Raw genomic sequence first — 16,166 nt, 5'->3', positions numbered from 1 at the left:
GATATAAAGTCTCTCCAAAATATGATTAATGCAAGAGCTTGTTCCACTCAAGTAAAAGGAATGTAGAGCAATCTACATTTAGCAATCCAACAGCAAAATAAATAAAACAATGTAAAATTCAAGTCACTTCACAAAACAGTTACTCTTTGTTACAGTAACAAACCTCAAATCTAGCAGTCCAACAAAACATCTTACAGTAAAATTAGCGCAAGTTGAATAACAGTTTAAATTTTCTCCAACAGAAATAATTATAACTAGTGCATTCTCTCTGCATCAAAATAGTAATTTTTATATTTATAAGCACATATTACACTCATTTATGAAGTTATACAAGCTCCTGCACAGCTGACAACCCCCGTCCAATACATTTTTCAAAATAAAATGCATTGTATCAGCAACTTATGGCATTCTGTCCACAAAGACACAGTCAGAGGGCTTTTGTTTTGAAAGGGAAGCAAGGAAGTTGAGGTAAAACAAACATTTTTGTATTTCCTCACCTCTGTGACAGAGAGAGACTTTAAACTGCAGTGTAAAGTAGTATAGAGTCAACAAACGCAAGCGTCACGAGTAAAAAAAACGGCGAACCACCATTTCTCTAGATGTGCTGCAGCTAACATACAGCTCAGACGTGCCTGACAAGCGCTACTCGGGCGAGCAGTGTGTACGCTCTAACTTGATAACATGAGTGCCGAAAAAAACCCCAACACAATCAGCGCTGCTCACGCTCTCATGACACACGCTGTGTGAAAAGGTGCGAAACGGTGTGACACGTCGACACACATTACGTGAATCGACATATTTACGTGATGGATTACGTCAATGCGTCACCCTAGCTTGTGTGAAATTTTGTCCTAATTAACTTGTGAATTCTCATAATATTGCATCACAAGAATGAAAGGGAATGCAAGGTCACAGTGACCTTGACCTTTGACCTATGACCACCGACGTCAAATCAGTTCATAGTTCAACAAATTCAAGTGGACGTTTGTGCCAACTTTATAGACATATATATTTATAGAATTTATAGAGGTGTTCTTGAGATATTTGTTCACAAGCGTTCACGAGAATGGGATGTACAGATGTGCGGACAAACTGAAAACATAATGCCTCCAGCCACAAACTTCTGCCAATAGTTCTTGCACTTACTTCAATAATAGATTATTAACTCTCATCTCAGTTGTCATGCAAATGTAATCACTACAGTATTACCAGCACACCCCATCCAACCTAATCATATAGTCAAACCTTTGTATTGTTAAAATCATTTCCAAATCAGTCTACTCTGGGTACGATTTGCTTCTCACCCAGCGACTGTCATAATGATAATCCCAGGCCTGTAATCTATAGGACTCAGTTTCCCAACAGTGCCACAGTCTGTACTTGCAGCTCACTCCGTGCACTCTGACACTCGTCTCCAGCGAGCACTTCTGCCTCTGCTTTTGATCTACTCTTCAATTACACCATGTAGCAATCATCTCCACATCCCAAAGATGGTGATTGAAGTTAAAAGGATTCACACTGATAATTTACCAACACACTCTGCTATGTTAGGCAGCCCCATTTCAGAAAGCCGAGTTTTAAGGGAGTTTACAACTTTGTTATTTTCGATCCTTTAAGCTATAATTGTGGATATTTATTTTTTCCGGTTAATTTCCATGCCCTACAGTAGTACCTCTACTGGGCTACATACTGAAACATGCAGCGCTGAAGACAGCACTATGTGTTTGGGTTTTTGATGACACCCTCAGATTTACATGACAGCTAAGTGCTCGGAAATGGGGCCCCTGCTCTGAACATCCACAAGCCTTCCTTTACGTGACAGGTTTTTCCAAAGGTGCAAAAGGTGAAGCGTGAGTGACTTGAAATCTATTGGAAAAGTCAGGCCTGTTCTTGATGGAAACACTAGAGGGGTTAACATACAGACAACTGATAACAGGATTAGCACCCTTGTAGGTACTAGGAAAAAAGCTTTTTTCTTACAACATAGGTCTTAGTTTTGGTTTACAACAACAGTTTATTTAAAGCTTTATTGCTGAGATAGGTAGGTAGGTATAGATAGCGATTTTTCTGAAAACATTCAATGGGATCCACAAGACAGGCTTTCTACAGATCCAGTAAAACCAAAATATCTGAAGCAAATCTGGATCTGAAAACACAGTTGATCTTTAAAAAATGGCAACCCTACTGTCGTCTGTTAACATATTCTGCATCCCAGTTCGGGTTTACACTTTTCAAAGTCCGTGTTTCAAAACTGAATATGTCAAAATAAAATGCCAAAGGCTTTGAGAAATATGGCCTTCTTTTGACAGAGTACATTTATCCCTTGAATCTTTCAGTGTCACATAATCCATTGTGGGCTGTGCGTATCGTCATAGAATGTTTCGTGTAGTTTATGGATTAGTGTCCCTACTGGTTAGGTTAAGGAAAACAGTCATGGCTGAGTGTCACATACTCAACAAGACATGACTTTCATACGCAGCTTAAAATCACTCACCATTGACTTTTGGTTTTACATAAGACACAAACTCCTGCGTCAAAGAGCTATTTGTTTGATCGATCCTTACCACCTTCCTAAGTCGACTGTGTACCGCGTCGCCTAACTTTCTCCTTTCCTCCTGTCCCCAGATGAAGAACAGCATGCCGCCCATAAGTCACAGCATCTGGGCTAACCATTACGTGGGTCAAACACAAATTATAGTGCATTACTTTTAGTGAGTTTTAGGTAGAACATCGATCACAGGGCTAACACACAAAGAGACAGACAACCATTTACACACACGGGCAAGTCACGAGTCAACCTAACTTGCATGCCTTTGGATTGTGGGAGGAGGCCGGAGAACCAGGGAAAAACTCACGCTGACACTGGGGGGAAAGTGCAAACTCCACACAGAAGGGCTCCAGAAACATGAAAACGCTTGCTGTGAGGTAACAGTGCCAACCACTGCACCACCGTCACACCAGGAAATTTAATGTGACAACATTTTTACCAGATATTTCTCTGGTAAAAACATAACATGATCTGGACCAATTGAAAAGGAACTGCAGGGTGTACATAACAGAATCCATACTAATCCAGTGTACGTGTAGTACAGTTAGTGACTGAAGTTCATAACTTCGGTTGTGATGACATTGACAAAGAAGGCAATGAGATACTTACAACAAAGAAAATCTGAAAATCTAAAAGAACAAAAGAGCCATTTACTTCCTCACCTCTCACACACATGATCATCCTGTCCACCATTGTTGTGCTGTTTAATCCACAGACTAAGCCTGCGGTGGATGTGTTCAATCCTCCATATCATCCACAGCCACCATTATTGTGAGCTGTTCTTATTTATAGTCCACTAAACATTCAGCCACCAACAGTTTTCACTGTGGAGAAATATAAATCCACAGGATTAGGATGACTCGGCATTATGAGTGTACTTTATAAGGGCTTGCTGGGTGTTAACCTCAAGTGTAATCAATGCACAAAACGGCCTCAGTTTTGGAGATTGAGAGGGATGAATCGCATAATAATCACTCACAATGTGTGTTGTAATGAATGGCATCTCAATGATTGTACTTCTGAGGGGTGATTATGAGATTTATTATTTGACCACAAAGAAAACACAGTCCTGAGCTGCCAAGGTGCTGTGACTTGGATACTAATATTTTCCTTTGTACATCTGTTGTTTATTATAATGGATTAAGCGAGTTTTAACATTGAGTGTAATTGAAAGGCAGCTTTGAGGGTGATTCCATGAACAACAACTGATTTAACTATTAAGAATAAACCTAAAAATCTAGATTTCTATGAAAGGAACTCTGTGTTTTTATGTATGTGCTGATAGCAAGTGGACCAAGTGCATTTCCATGTAAATCATTTAAGTATTGTACGCCGTATTTGTGTGACATATTATTCTAACTATTGAAGAGCAAACAGGCAAATCTTAGCAAAAAGGTTACAGTGTATGTCAGTGTGTTAACCCCTTTATTTCTCTTCTTTACTCTTTCCTTGGTGTAGCCCTTAACCTCATCCATCAACGTGTCGCAACAGGTTTTCAAGAAAAAGTGAGGAACAAATAAGGTGGAGCATTGTTTTATAGTTTGAAGAATAAACCACCTGTGGCAGTCTTTTGTCATTTGTGCGCTGAGAATATTCTCAAGGCCTCAAAGCTGAGGTCTAGACCTGCTTTGAAGTCTCAGCGCAGCTTATTCATTGTGAGAGATGGGAACAACCACCCCAATCCACCTCAGGTTATTTATCCAACTAAAGACTGGTATTTTCTGGAGTATTACAGGATGACAATACAAGGGAAAAACCAAGAAAAGAGAGATCAGAAAACCTTCAACAAATTAGGAATTTGTAAACCATTAAAAAAAAACTGCTTTTGTGCACAGAGGCTCAGGCAGATTAGTGTCCCAGCCCACCTGGGATTGAAACTCTTCACATCTCAAAGAAAGTTCCTCTCGAGTGTTTTGGCATTTCTCATGGAAAATTGCATGGCACAAGTGAGAATGAAAAGGGGGAGAGACCAACTCAGATGTCACTGGCTTGACCCTTGACTCCTTGCTGGCCACAGCCAATCAGAGTCTGCCATTGTCAAAGAGGAAACCTATAATTTTTCCTTGCAGATTTAAAAGAAGAATGAACTAGCAACCCTATTTGTTCTCCTCCATTCATCTGTATATTAAAGGTCATACCTGGTTGTTAATGTCAGGGGAATGTTAGCAATTGCAACACGCAATTGTGTTGCTGGTCTCTTTGAGGCTGTGAAGATCTGGATTAGCACTGACGAGCGTTGGATTACAGGGTCCCTGCTGGGATGTCAAAGGGCCACGCTGGCTCCTTTCACCTCCGCCCTCAGTGGAGCAAAGCATCAGTGGCAGAGGTTACCTACCATCAATGATTTGCTTCAAGAAGATAAGAAGGCCTTTTCAGAATTCAGGGTCACTGCTGACCTGCAGCAGCCCCCCCATCACATGAATTACGCCCCAGTTATACCTTGGTGAGCCCGCACAAAAGGATCCCCCATAGAAATCTTGATCCAAACAATGGAGGTTATAGGCTCAATGAGAAGCACTGTGCAGTTAAGAGCTTTGACCACAGGGAAGTGAGGCATTGTGTACATACATAAACAAAGTGGCAGCTCTCATTAGAAAACAGGTACGTTTGTAGCAGAAAAACTAAAATGTATCAAAGACGTAAACTACAAAAAATAAAAATAATAATCGATAAAAGTAAACCAAAAAAAAAAAGATCTTGTTTGAAAGTGCTAAATTTGATTAAAAGCTACATAATGTGTTTGCTGAAAGGGAAACCACCAATTGATCAAAAGTCAGCGTTTGGATGGTTACTTTTAAATATATGCCATTGCAGATTACCCTAAAAATACATATACATACCCTAAAAAGTGTCATTTGTAATGTACTGTATTAGATTAACCAAACTAAGACACATATTCAAAATACTTTGGATTACTTTTAGAATACTCCAAAATAATCGTATTGAGCTCATTTGTACTAGTCATACAATTTCACAGCAAAAACACATAACAGAGTCCTAGCTCCAGTCCTCTCTGCCACTATCATGCAGAAGTGACACTGCACATACTTTTTTAGAAATCTGTTTATAGGGTTGCGTGTCTCATACTAGTTTTTTTTTAATAATAATAGTAATTAATAGTAAGTGAGAATCATGCTCTGTCCAGGCTGAATATGTTAAAAATGCATCTCTATTGAATCATGTATGCAAAGCAGGTAAGCTACCTATCAGCTATGAAATTGATTGGAGACTTACTGATCACAACAAGGCAGATTGACAGCACACAAATGTAACATAAAGCTTCCATACTTTAAATGAAGAAATGGTTCCTCTGAAAGTAAACAGTAGGCCTGGGCAATAAACCGAAAATTTATCGATACCGAAATTTACGACGATAACCGACGTCATTTTGCCCATGTCGGTATATTCGGTGTTTAAAAAAAAGAAAATGAAAATTGGTTTTGGTTACGTGTAGGTAGGCTATGTTCTCATGTCCCTTTAAGACGCTGTACTACGTCGGAGACGTGACTCCGCCCCACCCAGTCTGTAACAAACAGGGAAAGAGAGGTGAGGAGATGGAGGACGGTTTGAAAGTTGCAGCGGCTGCTGTGGCGGCTGAAGTAGACGAAGTTGATGTGGTCGAGGGAGAAGGTGAGCAGCTTGTTCCAAAAAGAAATGCTTCATCAATCGTTTGGCAGTATTTTGGGTTCAGCAAGGACGATGTCGACCAAAAAAATGTGAAATGTAAACTGTGCCAAAATACTGTGGCGACAAGTCACAGTAACACATCCAACCTCTTCCACCACCTGCAGTACAACCACGTTATTCAATTCGAAGACATAAAAAAAGCGAGAAGCGATCAGGACCAGCAACAAGTGCTTCCACCACCAGGCAGCAGCCTATAACCAAAGCATTTGCTTTTAGTTTACAAGGGATGCAACTTGTTTCTCTCATTATAGAGAACCTGATTACTTGACAACTTGAATGTGGCCATTTTGGAGTAAGCTCTTTGTAATATCCATATTTAGAATTTGTTTATTAGAGATTGTATTTTTAATACTTTGTGTTTGCAGGAAATTTAAGTTATCGTTTACATTTCAAGTAATCTGTGCTTATCAGCTGTTCAATAAATCTTAACAGCTAAAAGCACTTAATTTGTATTTTCCACAGTGTGGTTTTACAGTCCTTTAAAGTGGCAAAATAATTGCAATAAATAGGTCCAGGGGAGTCATACTATGAATGTAACTGCCACAGCCCCATCTATGGCCAAACTTTTTTTTTGCACAGGGGGCGCAGGGTTATCGTCCATTTAAACTTATCGAGGTGAACTGCTCAATATATCGTGATATTGATTTGAGGCCATATCGCCCAGCCCTAGTAAACAGTACAAAAGCAAGTATGAATTGCCAACAAAATTAAAAAATATATGCCTGTGAACACACTTTTTAACAGTTGCATTAGTTTATTTGTATGTAAAGTTAGTAAGGCTAGACACTACAACTAGCACATCACTGCCTTTCCGCTTTAAGACTGAATTGGGCCTATAAATGAAAATTCTGTTTACTTGTCAAAACGTTCAAACTGACTGGGCAGATAGCAAATCATAATCAGAAACTCAGTGGGTTTGCATTCAGTTAAGACATGTTAGAGAAAATAAAACAAGAACAAATGAAGTAAACCCTTCAAGGAAATTTGTTTTAAAGACACTGTTTTGAGATTACCACCAATTTTAACTGCATCTGTAACAGAATACACTCACTGATATTTTGTCTTTTATATACATAACAGCATTACTTGTATTCAGTTACTCCTTAATACAGTGAAATTTATATATAACATTCAGTTTGACTAATGACTAAGCAAGCATCAAGCCAGGACAGCTCCGTGGAAATCCAGACCAAAACGTTGAAAGATGACAAATTCAACATTAGAAATAGTTTAAATGAGAATGCTCAACAAGCTAATGCTAGCCACCTTAACGTGTGCATCCTAAAGATAGTTGGACCCTGCCAACACAGGATCATTTACAAAGTTTTACACCAACCCAGTCGGTGCTGTGATACATCAAAGTGACCACACAATTCAACAGATGGAAACATAGCTTAATAAGATGCAAACCAGACTAATTAAATTGGAAACCACACCCACGACAACCGACAAAACCAAGCACACAAACTTAAGTCCTCATACACAATGGCCATGCCAACTTTCATATTTTATATAAATCCAAACTTATGTACATTGTCATTGCAAATTAATAGGGTCTGTTAGTTTCAACAGCATAACTGAAAGCAAAAACAAATTGCTCAAAGCCTTCAGCTGTGAATTTTGGGAAATGTTATATACATATTAAATGCTCATCCAAGTGCAACCCCTAGCTGTGGAATAGCTGTTTTAATTCGATTGTGTTTTGCACGTCTTTGTTAAGACCAGCATTTAGTATTTCAAATCAAATGTATACTTTCAACTCTATTTTCATCAACTCAGTTTTATTATCAAATATATGAAATCAAGACACACACTATATATATACAGTATACATATCTAACAGTTTGTGATCATGTGTCTTGCTGTGTTAAATTCAGGTGCTTGCGTGCATGGCTTTGCATTGCATGACAAGTGGCTTTTTGCCAGATGTCCCAGAATACACCCAACTAACAAGTAGCTTTCGAGCCGAGGAGATGTCAGGGGAGGCTTTTTTTTCCCATGCTGGTGCGCTCGGCTGGACAGATAATTTTGGGATTGTGGCCAGAGATTTTTGAGGGAACATGAGAGGGCAACCTCCTGCAATCAGGCAGTGTCGGTGACCACTCGAGTGCAACGCAATGGCGAGCTGCCACTCAAGATGCCGCCAGATCATTCTTCAGAAGTAGACTCCTGATGAGCTGTTGATATGTGTGTGAGTTTGCATATGTGTGTGCGTGTGCGTGTGCATGTGTCACAGGTTCGGGGAAAGGGCTGGTTGAGCGAACAGCTGCTACAGATATTTTCTGAATGTGCTACAACCCACAGAAGAGAAATAGGGAGGCCATTACAACTTGCTGTTCATAAGTTTTACATTTAAACACCAAAATGACTTTAATTTGGTCAACTTGAGTCATGTTGCCTCACATCACACGAAACACAGTCATTTGAAAGCTCTGCACAGAATATCAATATTTCATTTTTTATGTGATTTCATGTTTGATCCATATCCTGTGTTCTGCATGTCTAAACATGTGTTGTTGACCACATTAGTCAGTTATAAGGAGTTGTAAGCCACTACTGCCCTCTATGTGTTGCAAAGGTAACTACAGTCCCCTCATTTGGACAAAATCAGCAAATCAAACACATGGTAGGGCTCTTTCTGTAAACACAGCTATAAATGTTCTGATATCATAGCAATAACCCCCACCCCAAAAACAAAAGCTGATCAAATTCTTTACACTCGCAGAGATTTTCATACATTAAACTGGCTGAACAGTGTTCCGGTTTGAGAGGAGACTCCCTGTAGTGAACTCTGAATGTCCATCAGTGGCACACTGCTAAAAGCCTTGTATGGACAGGCAGTGGGCTTACAAACATACATTGAAGCTCCTCTATTCGAGCCTGATGCTGTGCCCATACCCCCTGTTGCTCCTCTCTGTCTCCCAAAGCGGGTCCTCCCATTCAATTGGCTCATTTGAATTCCAACATGGGAGACCTCTGATGAGCCGGGTGAACTGTTACACTACACGACAAGACTGCTAATTAATCACAGCGACTGTACACACTGCCTCTGCGGTGTTGACTTGTGAACATAAATCTGCCAGTTTCAGTCTAATGAGCTGGATGCACCTGTCTGAAGCCGGTAATTACTCAAAGCCACGCTTGTAGACATACATCAGAGGGCATTTTGCTATGCTGTCTTATTTTAGCTGTTAAACACTTAATTACTTAGTAGCCTTTGTGTTCAGCCTGAGAAGTGGTATGAGACAATAATAAACACAAACTGGGTTTATGCAAGGACAGCTGTGCTTTTGTATTATCACTGCAGTCGAGACAGAGCTAAGCATCTTTCGCATTATATCTTGCTTGATTAGTTTTACTATATTCTGATATATTCTAATGTTCATTTCAGTGTCCTGTATTATTTTTTTAAGATCTTCATCTATTATTTCTAAGATCTTGAAGTGAAGGTTGCATTTTTCTATCGACAATTTTTCAAGAATCCAGTGAATTGTTCTACAATACTAATTACACTTTTAAAAAGGAACAGTGTTTAAGACATAAGTGGATTTAGTAGCATCTAGCGCTGAGGATTTAAGATTGCAACCAGCGGAAACTTCTCTAGGATGGGATTCCTCAAGTCTACATTGTTCAAGAGGTTTTTAGCAGGAGCCAAACTATCTGCAGATCAGGTTTTTTAATACTTTCATGGCAGAGGGGGCCGCAATCTGGCCAACATGAAAACACGGCTTGGTTTGTCCATTCTGGGCTACTGTAGAAACATAGCAATGAAACAAAGTGGAAAAAAAATCATCTCACTCTAATAACAAAAACACAACAATTCTTATTTTCAGGTAATAATGCACTAAAGAAAACACACTTACTATACTATCTTCCATTTCTGCCAATACAACCCCCTAAATCACACACACTGGACCTTTAAGGTATTTCCAAAATCCTAAACAACTTGCAAAAAGATCAAAAAAGATTTTTAGCTTCAATTGTATGATGTACCAACAGTTAAACGGTTAAATATGAGGATTATGCATTTAAATTTATGTTAATTTCCATTTTCACAGATTACATATTTATATTTTTTTTATTGTTGAAACTGGGTAAGATTTGTCACTTTTGGCAATCATTTTCGAATAAACATCGTAGTCTGAGCTTGAAAAAAGTGCACCAAACAGATTATTTGGGGGTCCATATAAGCAGGGTTAGCGGTTAACGGTAAGGAATTTAAGGATTCTGGTACGTTTTATACCCTATAACCTGGGTTTTAAAAAACTACCAGAAAAACAGACTGCTCTGTAACAAAGAGGTAATGATAACAGATGAGAGTCACAAATCTGGGACGCACGGCCTTCCTATCTCTCCTACTGCATCAAGTACAAGCTCTCATCTCATGTGTCCTCGTTTACCCTGGAGGTTTCCTTGACATCATATGACTTCCTCTGATCACTTCCTCCACCTGCTGATTCTCTCCCTGGTGATTTAAGCCACTCTGGCACTTCTCCCGCCTTTGCCCTTGTTCCCAAACTGCGGGAGACCTCCCTTTCTGCTCTCCCTCGTAACTTTCCTCCCTCTTTCACCCCTCTTTAGATCCTCTCATCCTCCTACTCTCCCCCTCTCTATTATAGTTATTGTGTAGCCTTTTTCTGTTAGCTTTCCCTTTTTACATTTTTCTGTTTTTGTTCCTTCACCTCGCTCACTGTTACACTCTTTTCCTCTCTTGCTTTTTTCCTTTACTCATACACTCCTCCCTCCCTCCACCACATCAGCTCACTCCATCTCCCAGCTCACCACAGGAGAGCCCAGAGTTTGGCCTTGCTCCCTGTCTCTGCGTGCGAACTGTGTGTGTGCGGTGTTGGGATCCTGCCACTAAGGTTAGAGGAGGCATGCAGGAGACGATTGGGTACTTCAAAGAAGCTCTTGTGCACAGGTGTGAGGGCTATCCCACACCGGCAGATGCAATGACACACACAGCATTCATCTGAGAGCTCAGCGGTTTGTGGTCTCATCAAACATGGGGCTCCTTTGAAGGTCGCTCAGGCACCCAGCAATAGCTTTACGTTACAAATATTACACCCAACTGCTCACCCCCTCTGGCTTGTGTTTACACCCCGATGTAAAACACACACAGACACACATACAGACGGCAGGCACATAGAACAGAAGTGCCGGTACACACAACTGCAGCCGCATACATACACATACATAAAAAAATGACAAACAACCACTGATGAACTCCCATTAAGCTCATAAATTCAAAATTACGTGTTTGTGAAAGCCTGCATCAAACATCAGGAATAAAGACGATACACACTCTTGGCCACCACAATGGCAGTAATGGCACTCATTATGCTGCTCCATACAAAATAACTTAATTGCAGTTTGTTTACACATGTGGTTTAGTCTGCTTTTCATGTAATTCAGACCATGTGCATCCATTGTCAGAAGATGTAAAAAGTCCATTAGGGAAAAAATGTAGTCTCTCTTAGTTTATGAGTAACAAGAAAGCTTTTACTATGAAGAGTGTCACGCTTGGTATCATCCACCTTGCCTAAAAACATGATAAACAGGCCTGCATGTGAGAGTGAACTGTTTTGATCATCATATTGTTTGCATGAGGATAAACTTAAATGCTGCTCAGCTGTTAAAAATCGCATAAAAGTCTCTTCTCGTCACTGGGACTCGTCAAGATTTTCCTAAAAATCAAACATGACATAAAAAGATTGATTTTGCGTGTGTTGTTGGTGACATCTGTTGCTGCTGCATCAGACGGACATATGCTTTGGGTCAGTGTTTCCACTAACTTTATACTGGTTTCCAAAGAGACAATCACACATACCAATATTATTAAAAATATCATGGGTTTTTAATTAAATTTTGAAATTCTGACTATGTTTATCGCCACATAGTTTCCAGATGACTTGAGGTCATTTTTTTGCGTTTTTCAGTATGCTTTTGTACATTTTTTCTTTAACATTTCCTTACACAAGGAAATTACAATAATCGCATTCAACCTTCAGAGGAACAAGCGCTAGATTCCATAAAATACTGTATCTTCAAACAGTGTGAAGGTTAACCATTGTGACCCATTCATGACAATGAATATGACTGTATAGCATCCCAAATGTGTTATATCATTTTTAGCCATGCTGGCAGTGTGAATCTATGGAGGACAATGATGGTCGCTCTACCGCTTTGACTAAAACATCTCAACAACTATTGGTGCATACATACATACACGTAGAAGTTATACTATGACGTTCTAGGCACCTCTCCTGCAATGGTTTTGGACGTTCAGGGATGGCATCTTAATTTACACTCATTACATACATTGTGTCTTTTCAAAATAAAGTCCCATTTTCACAAGGCTGCAACCTCCAAGACTTAAAAATAAAGCCAATGCAGAACTGTAGTTCATTGCACGGTCTCCATAGCTAACTTCAACATTCAACTGAAACCTGTGCAGGGATACATTATTTTATAACTCACCCATATACATTTTATTTAGGCCTAAAGTTATGAATATTTAAGGGCAGGCAGCCAGAGTGACAGGCTTTCTCACTCATCATTTCTGAAACTGCGATGACCAGACTGCCAAACTTAAAGCTTCAAAACAGTAATCCACAAACCAATCGGTGACATCATGGTAGCTACATCTATTATTTATACAGTCTGTGGTTTTCTTAGGAAATGTACAGTAAAAAATGTTTTCAGATTCACTTCCTTAGGTTTAGGCAACAAAAGCATGTTGATTATTGATTATTATCAAAATAACTGCGTTCTTACTAACATAATGTGACATCACGTGACATACATTAAATACATCATGTGACATGTCACTACTTTAGCATACCACACATACTAGCATAATACACAGTTATTAAATTAACTTTCACTGGTTTCACACAGGAAATGAACAGCATTCTTGGGGGTGAAAGTCCAGTTTGTTTGACCCATCCACCTTACGCGGACTTTCTCACTCTTTACACTACGACAGCTGCTCAAAATGTCAAAAAATATCGCTGCTCAGTGCATCTCTTACCACACAGGTGCCTCTGTGCCACGGCATGGTGTGATCAGTCATTACTTCACCTAAGTGTGGCTAAAATGAAGGACTTGATTTTTGATCCCATGGAGTCATCGTTTAGCCACACTTTAACTGTCATAAAAGGTTTTGATATAGAACTGGTGAACAGCTACAAAGATTGTGGCACATCTGAAACATCTTAAGCTATCATCCGTTGTTTCTGCACTTCATAAATTATTGCCTCCCGCCTCACAATAGAACTGGTGGAAAGTTCTTTTAAACAGATCTGATTTGCATTGTTGTGTCGTTGTGGACTGCTTGGTTTATCATGGCTGCAGACCTAATTTTCCTTAGTTTGCAAAATAAAAATGAACCAACATTTCAGTTTAGTTCAGGAGCAAATACTTACAAAAGTATGAAATTTCCATCAGTCTCTGCTGGAGTTAGTGTTTAGTGCTGATTGGCAAATGTTGGTATGCTAATACACCAAATTAATATGGTGAAAATGGCAAAATTATACCTACTAACTTTCGCCATGTTAGCACTGTAACTGCACTGTCATGAGCATTTTAATATTCAAACATACCATTTTGCTGAAAAGCACAACTGCGCATAGACACAATCTCACAAGAGCTGCTAGCATGGCTGTAAATGTGTTTCATGTCTCTGCTTGGTTTAAGTGTTTGATTACAGTTGTGATTTCAATAAAATAAAACTGTTTCATATGCATGGTTTTAACATCTAATATTGCACACACCTCCCAAATCACTACCCCACCCATCCAGCTAGACAGCCAGGCCCTCTTGTCCACATGGAACTGATCACAATTCAAAAACACAGTGTAAATAGCAACTAACACACCATAAACAGATCAAGTATTGCTGCTACACATTGAAAAAAAGTTACTCAGAGCACTTCTGAGCAAATGTTTCCATTTGTTTGCCAATATGCCGATTGGTGTTTGACACAAGTTGGGTTTGATGAGGTTGTTTGTTTTGCACTGCATGAAGATTTGGCAGAGGAAAATAACTCTGAGAAGTTTTTCTCTTGTCATGTGTCTGGTGTTCCTTGCCAGAATGACAAGTAGTTTCAGCTGACCTGATCAGCAAGTACATGTACAGTTTTGCCCAGCCCAAGATCAATCCACTGCCGATCCTTTTGGGTTTACTCAGGTTCCAAAAGATGTCTCCAAAGATGCTAGATTAGGCTAGATGATGTTTGAGTCCAGGCCCTGGCTGGGCCACTGCAGGACATCCAAAGAGTTGTCTCCAAACATTGGTGTGGTCTTGGCTGTGTGCTTAGAGTCATTGTCCTGTTGGTCTTGAGCGATCTGGATCAGGTTTTCATTGCTAATATCTTTGCTCCATTTATCCATCCCTCCATTCTGACCAGACCCTCACTCTCTGCTGCTGAAAACTCCCACAGCATGATGCTGCCACCATCACGCTTCTTCTTTGGGATGGTACTGCACAGCTGATGAGCGCTGCTTGGTTGCCTCTATGTACTATTGAAAACAGTTCGATCTCGGTTCAATCAAACCAGAGAATCATGTGGCTGAATGTCCTTTAGGTTTTCTTTTTTTTAAACTCTAAACTTTCGTGTGTCTTTCTCTGGGGAGATGCCTCCATCTGGTCACTCAAACTAAACCCAAACTGATAAGTCTGTCTGGTCACCTCACAAAAATATTTTTAGCCACTCTGCAATAAATAAATGCTAACCAGCCTTAGCATTGGAAACAGGCTAACAGTAGCTCCACACCAACATCACAGTAACACAAAATACAGCCTACAGTGCATTAATTCAAAACATAATTTGACTGTAAAGCAGAAATGAGGCTAACTCACCGTCGTTTGGAGTCCTTTCAGCTCCCATTAGCTGTCGCCACCTCGGAAAAGCAGCTCCGGTGTTCAGCATCCTTTTATCTCGGGCTCGGTTGAATTCTTTACTTTTAGCTCGCTTCCGCCTTCGGTTTCTTCTGCGACTCTGTCCTCGCCGCTGCTGACGCTGCTGTGAGTAGAGGAATAATCAGTGTTTTCATTGCTGGAGGTTGTTTTTCCAGCCATTGCATCCGTAATTTCCTCCTGAGGCGCGCGCTGATGGTAGTGAGCTTAACCGAGCGTGCGCGAGGGAGGGACTGTGTAGCATGTGCGCGAGCTGTAATTGACGCTGCAGAGCCTCCCTGGCTCTGATTGGTTGAGCTCTGCCGGGCGTGGTGGATTTCTGCAAATTCCAATAATAGCACCAGGAGGAGTCAGAGGGACCTGTTTTTTTTTTTTCGTAGATCACCTGTCTCACTCCTATCTGAATATTTTGATAGTTTCAAAGAATATGAGAAAAACTTATTTTGGCAAAAGTTAAAAAGTACATCTTTAAGCTCAGATCAGTGGAGTGTTGCAGTGAAAGTCCTCCCTTCCAAAGTTTCTCCCCATCCTCACACATCTCTGCAACTCAGCCAGAGTGACCATCAGATTATTGCTCATCTCTCTTAACAAGGCCCTTCTTGGTAGCCAGCTCTAGAAGACTCCTGGTTGTTCCAAACCTCTTCAATTTAAGATTAACAGAGGCCAAAGTGCTTTTGGGAACCTTCAATGCAGAAAGTTTAGCCCTCTACCAATCTGTGCCTTGACACAATCCTGTCTCTGAGCTCTGCAGGAAGTTCCCTCCACCTCATGGCTTTGTTTTGGCTCTGATATGCATTACCAGCTGTGAGACCTTGTTAAGACAGGTGTCTGCCTTTCCAGATCATGTCCAATCAGTTTAAATTAACCACAGGTGCACTCCAATCAAGGCGTATAAATGTCTGACACAGACAGTCAAGTAAAATGCATGAGGCACCTGAGCTAAATTTTAGGTGACATATCAAAGGATCAGTACTCATGTTATTGTTATATATATATATATATATATATATAT

General features: G+C 40.1%; 1 protein-coding gene across 1 annotated transcript in view; it reads right to left on the bottom strand.

The window, feature by feature from the left end:
* LOC121950377 (A disintegrin and metalloproteinase with thrombospondin motifs 20) overlaps positions 1 to 15,925 on the bottom strand; it is a 156,281-nt gene extending 140,356 nt beyond the window's left edge. Inside the window, exon 1 of the mRNA XM_088080363.1 lies at positions 15,098 to 15,925. Coding sequence (XP_087936489.1) covers positions 15,098 to 15,167 — 70 coding nt within the window. The 5' untranslated portion in view covers positions 15,168 to 15,925. The remainder of the gene's footprint in view (positions 1 to 15,097) is intronic.
* Positions 15,926 to 16,166: the final 241 nt, after the last annotated feature.

The sequence above is a fragment of the Plectropomus leopardus genome, chromosome 7 (assembly GCF_026936395.1).
Source record: "Plectropomus leopardus strain MGB_pleo_1.0 chromosome 7, ASM2693639v1, whole genome shotgun sequence".
NCBI lineage: Eukaryota > Metazoa > Chordata > Actinopteri > Perciformes > Serranidae > Plectropomus > Plectropomus leopardus.
The sequence above is the reverse complement of the archived record's forward strand: the minus strand, read 5'-3'. Positions and strand labels throughout refer to the sequence as shown.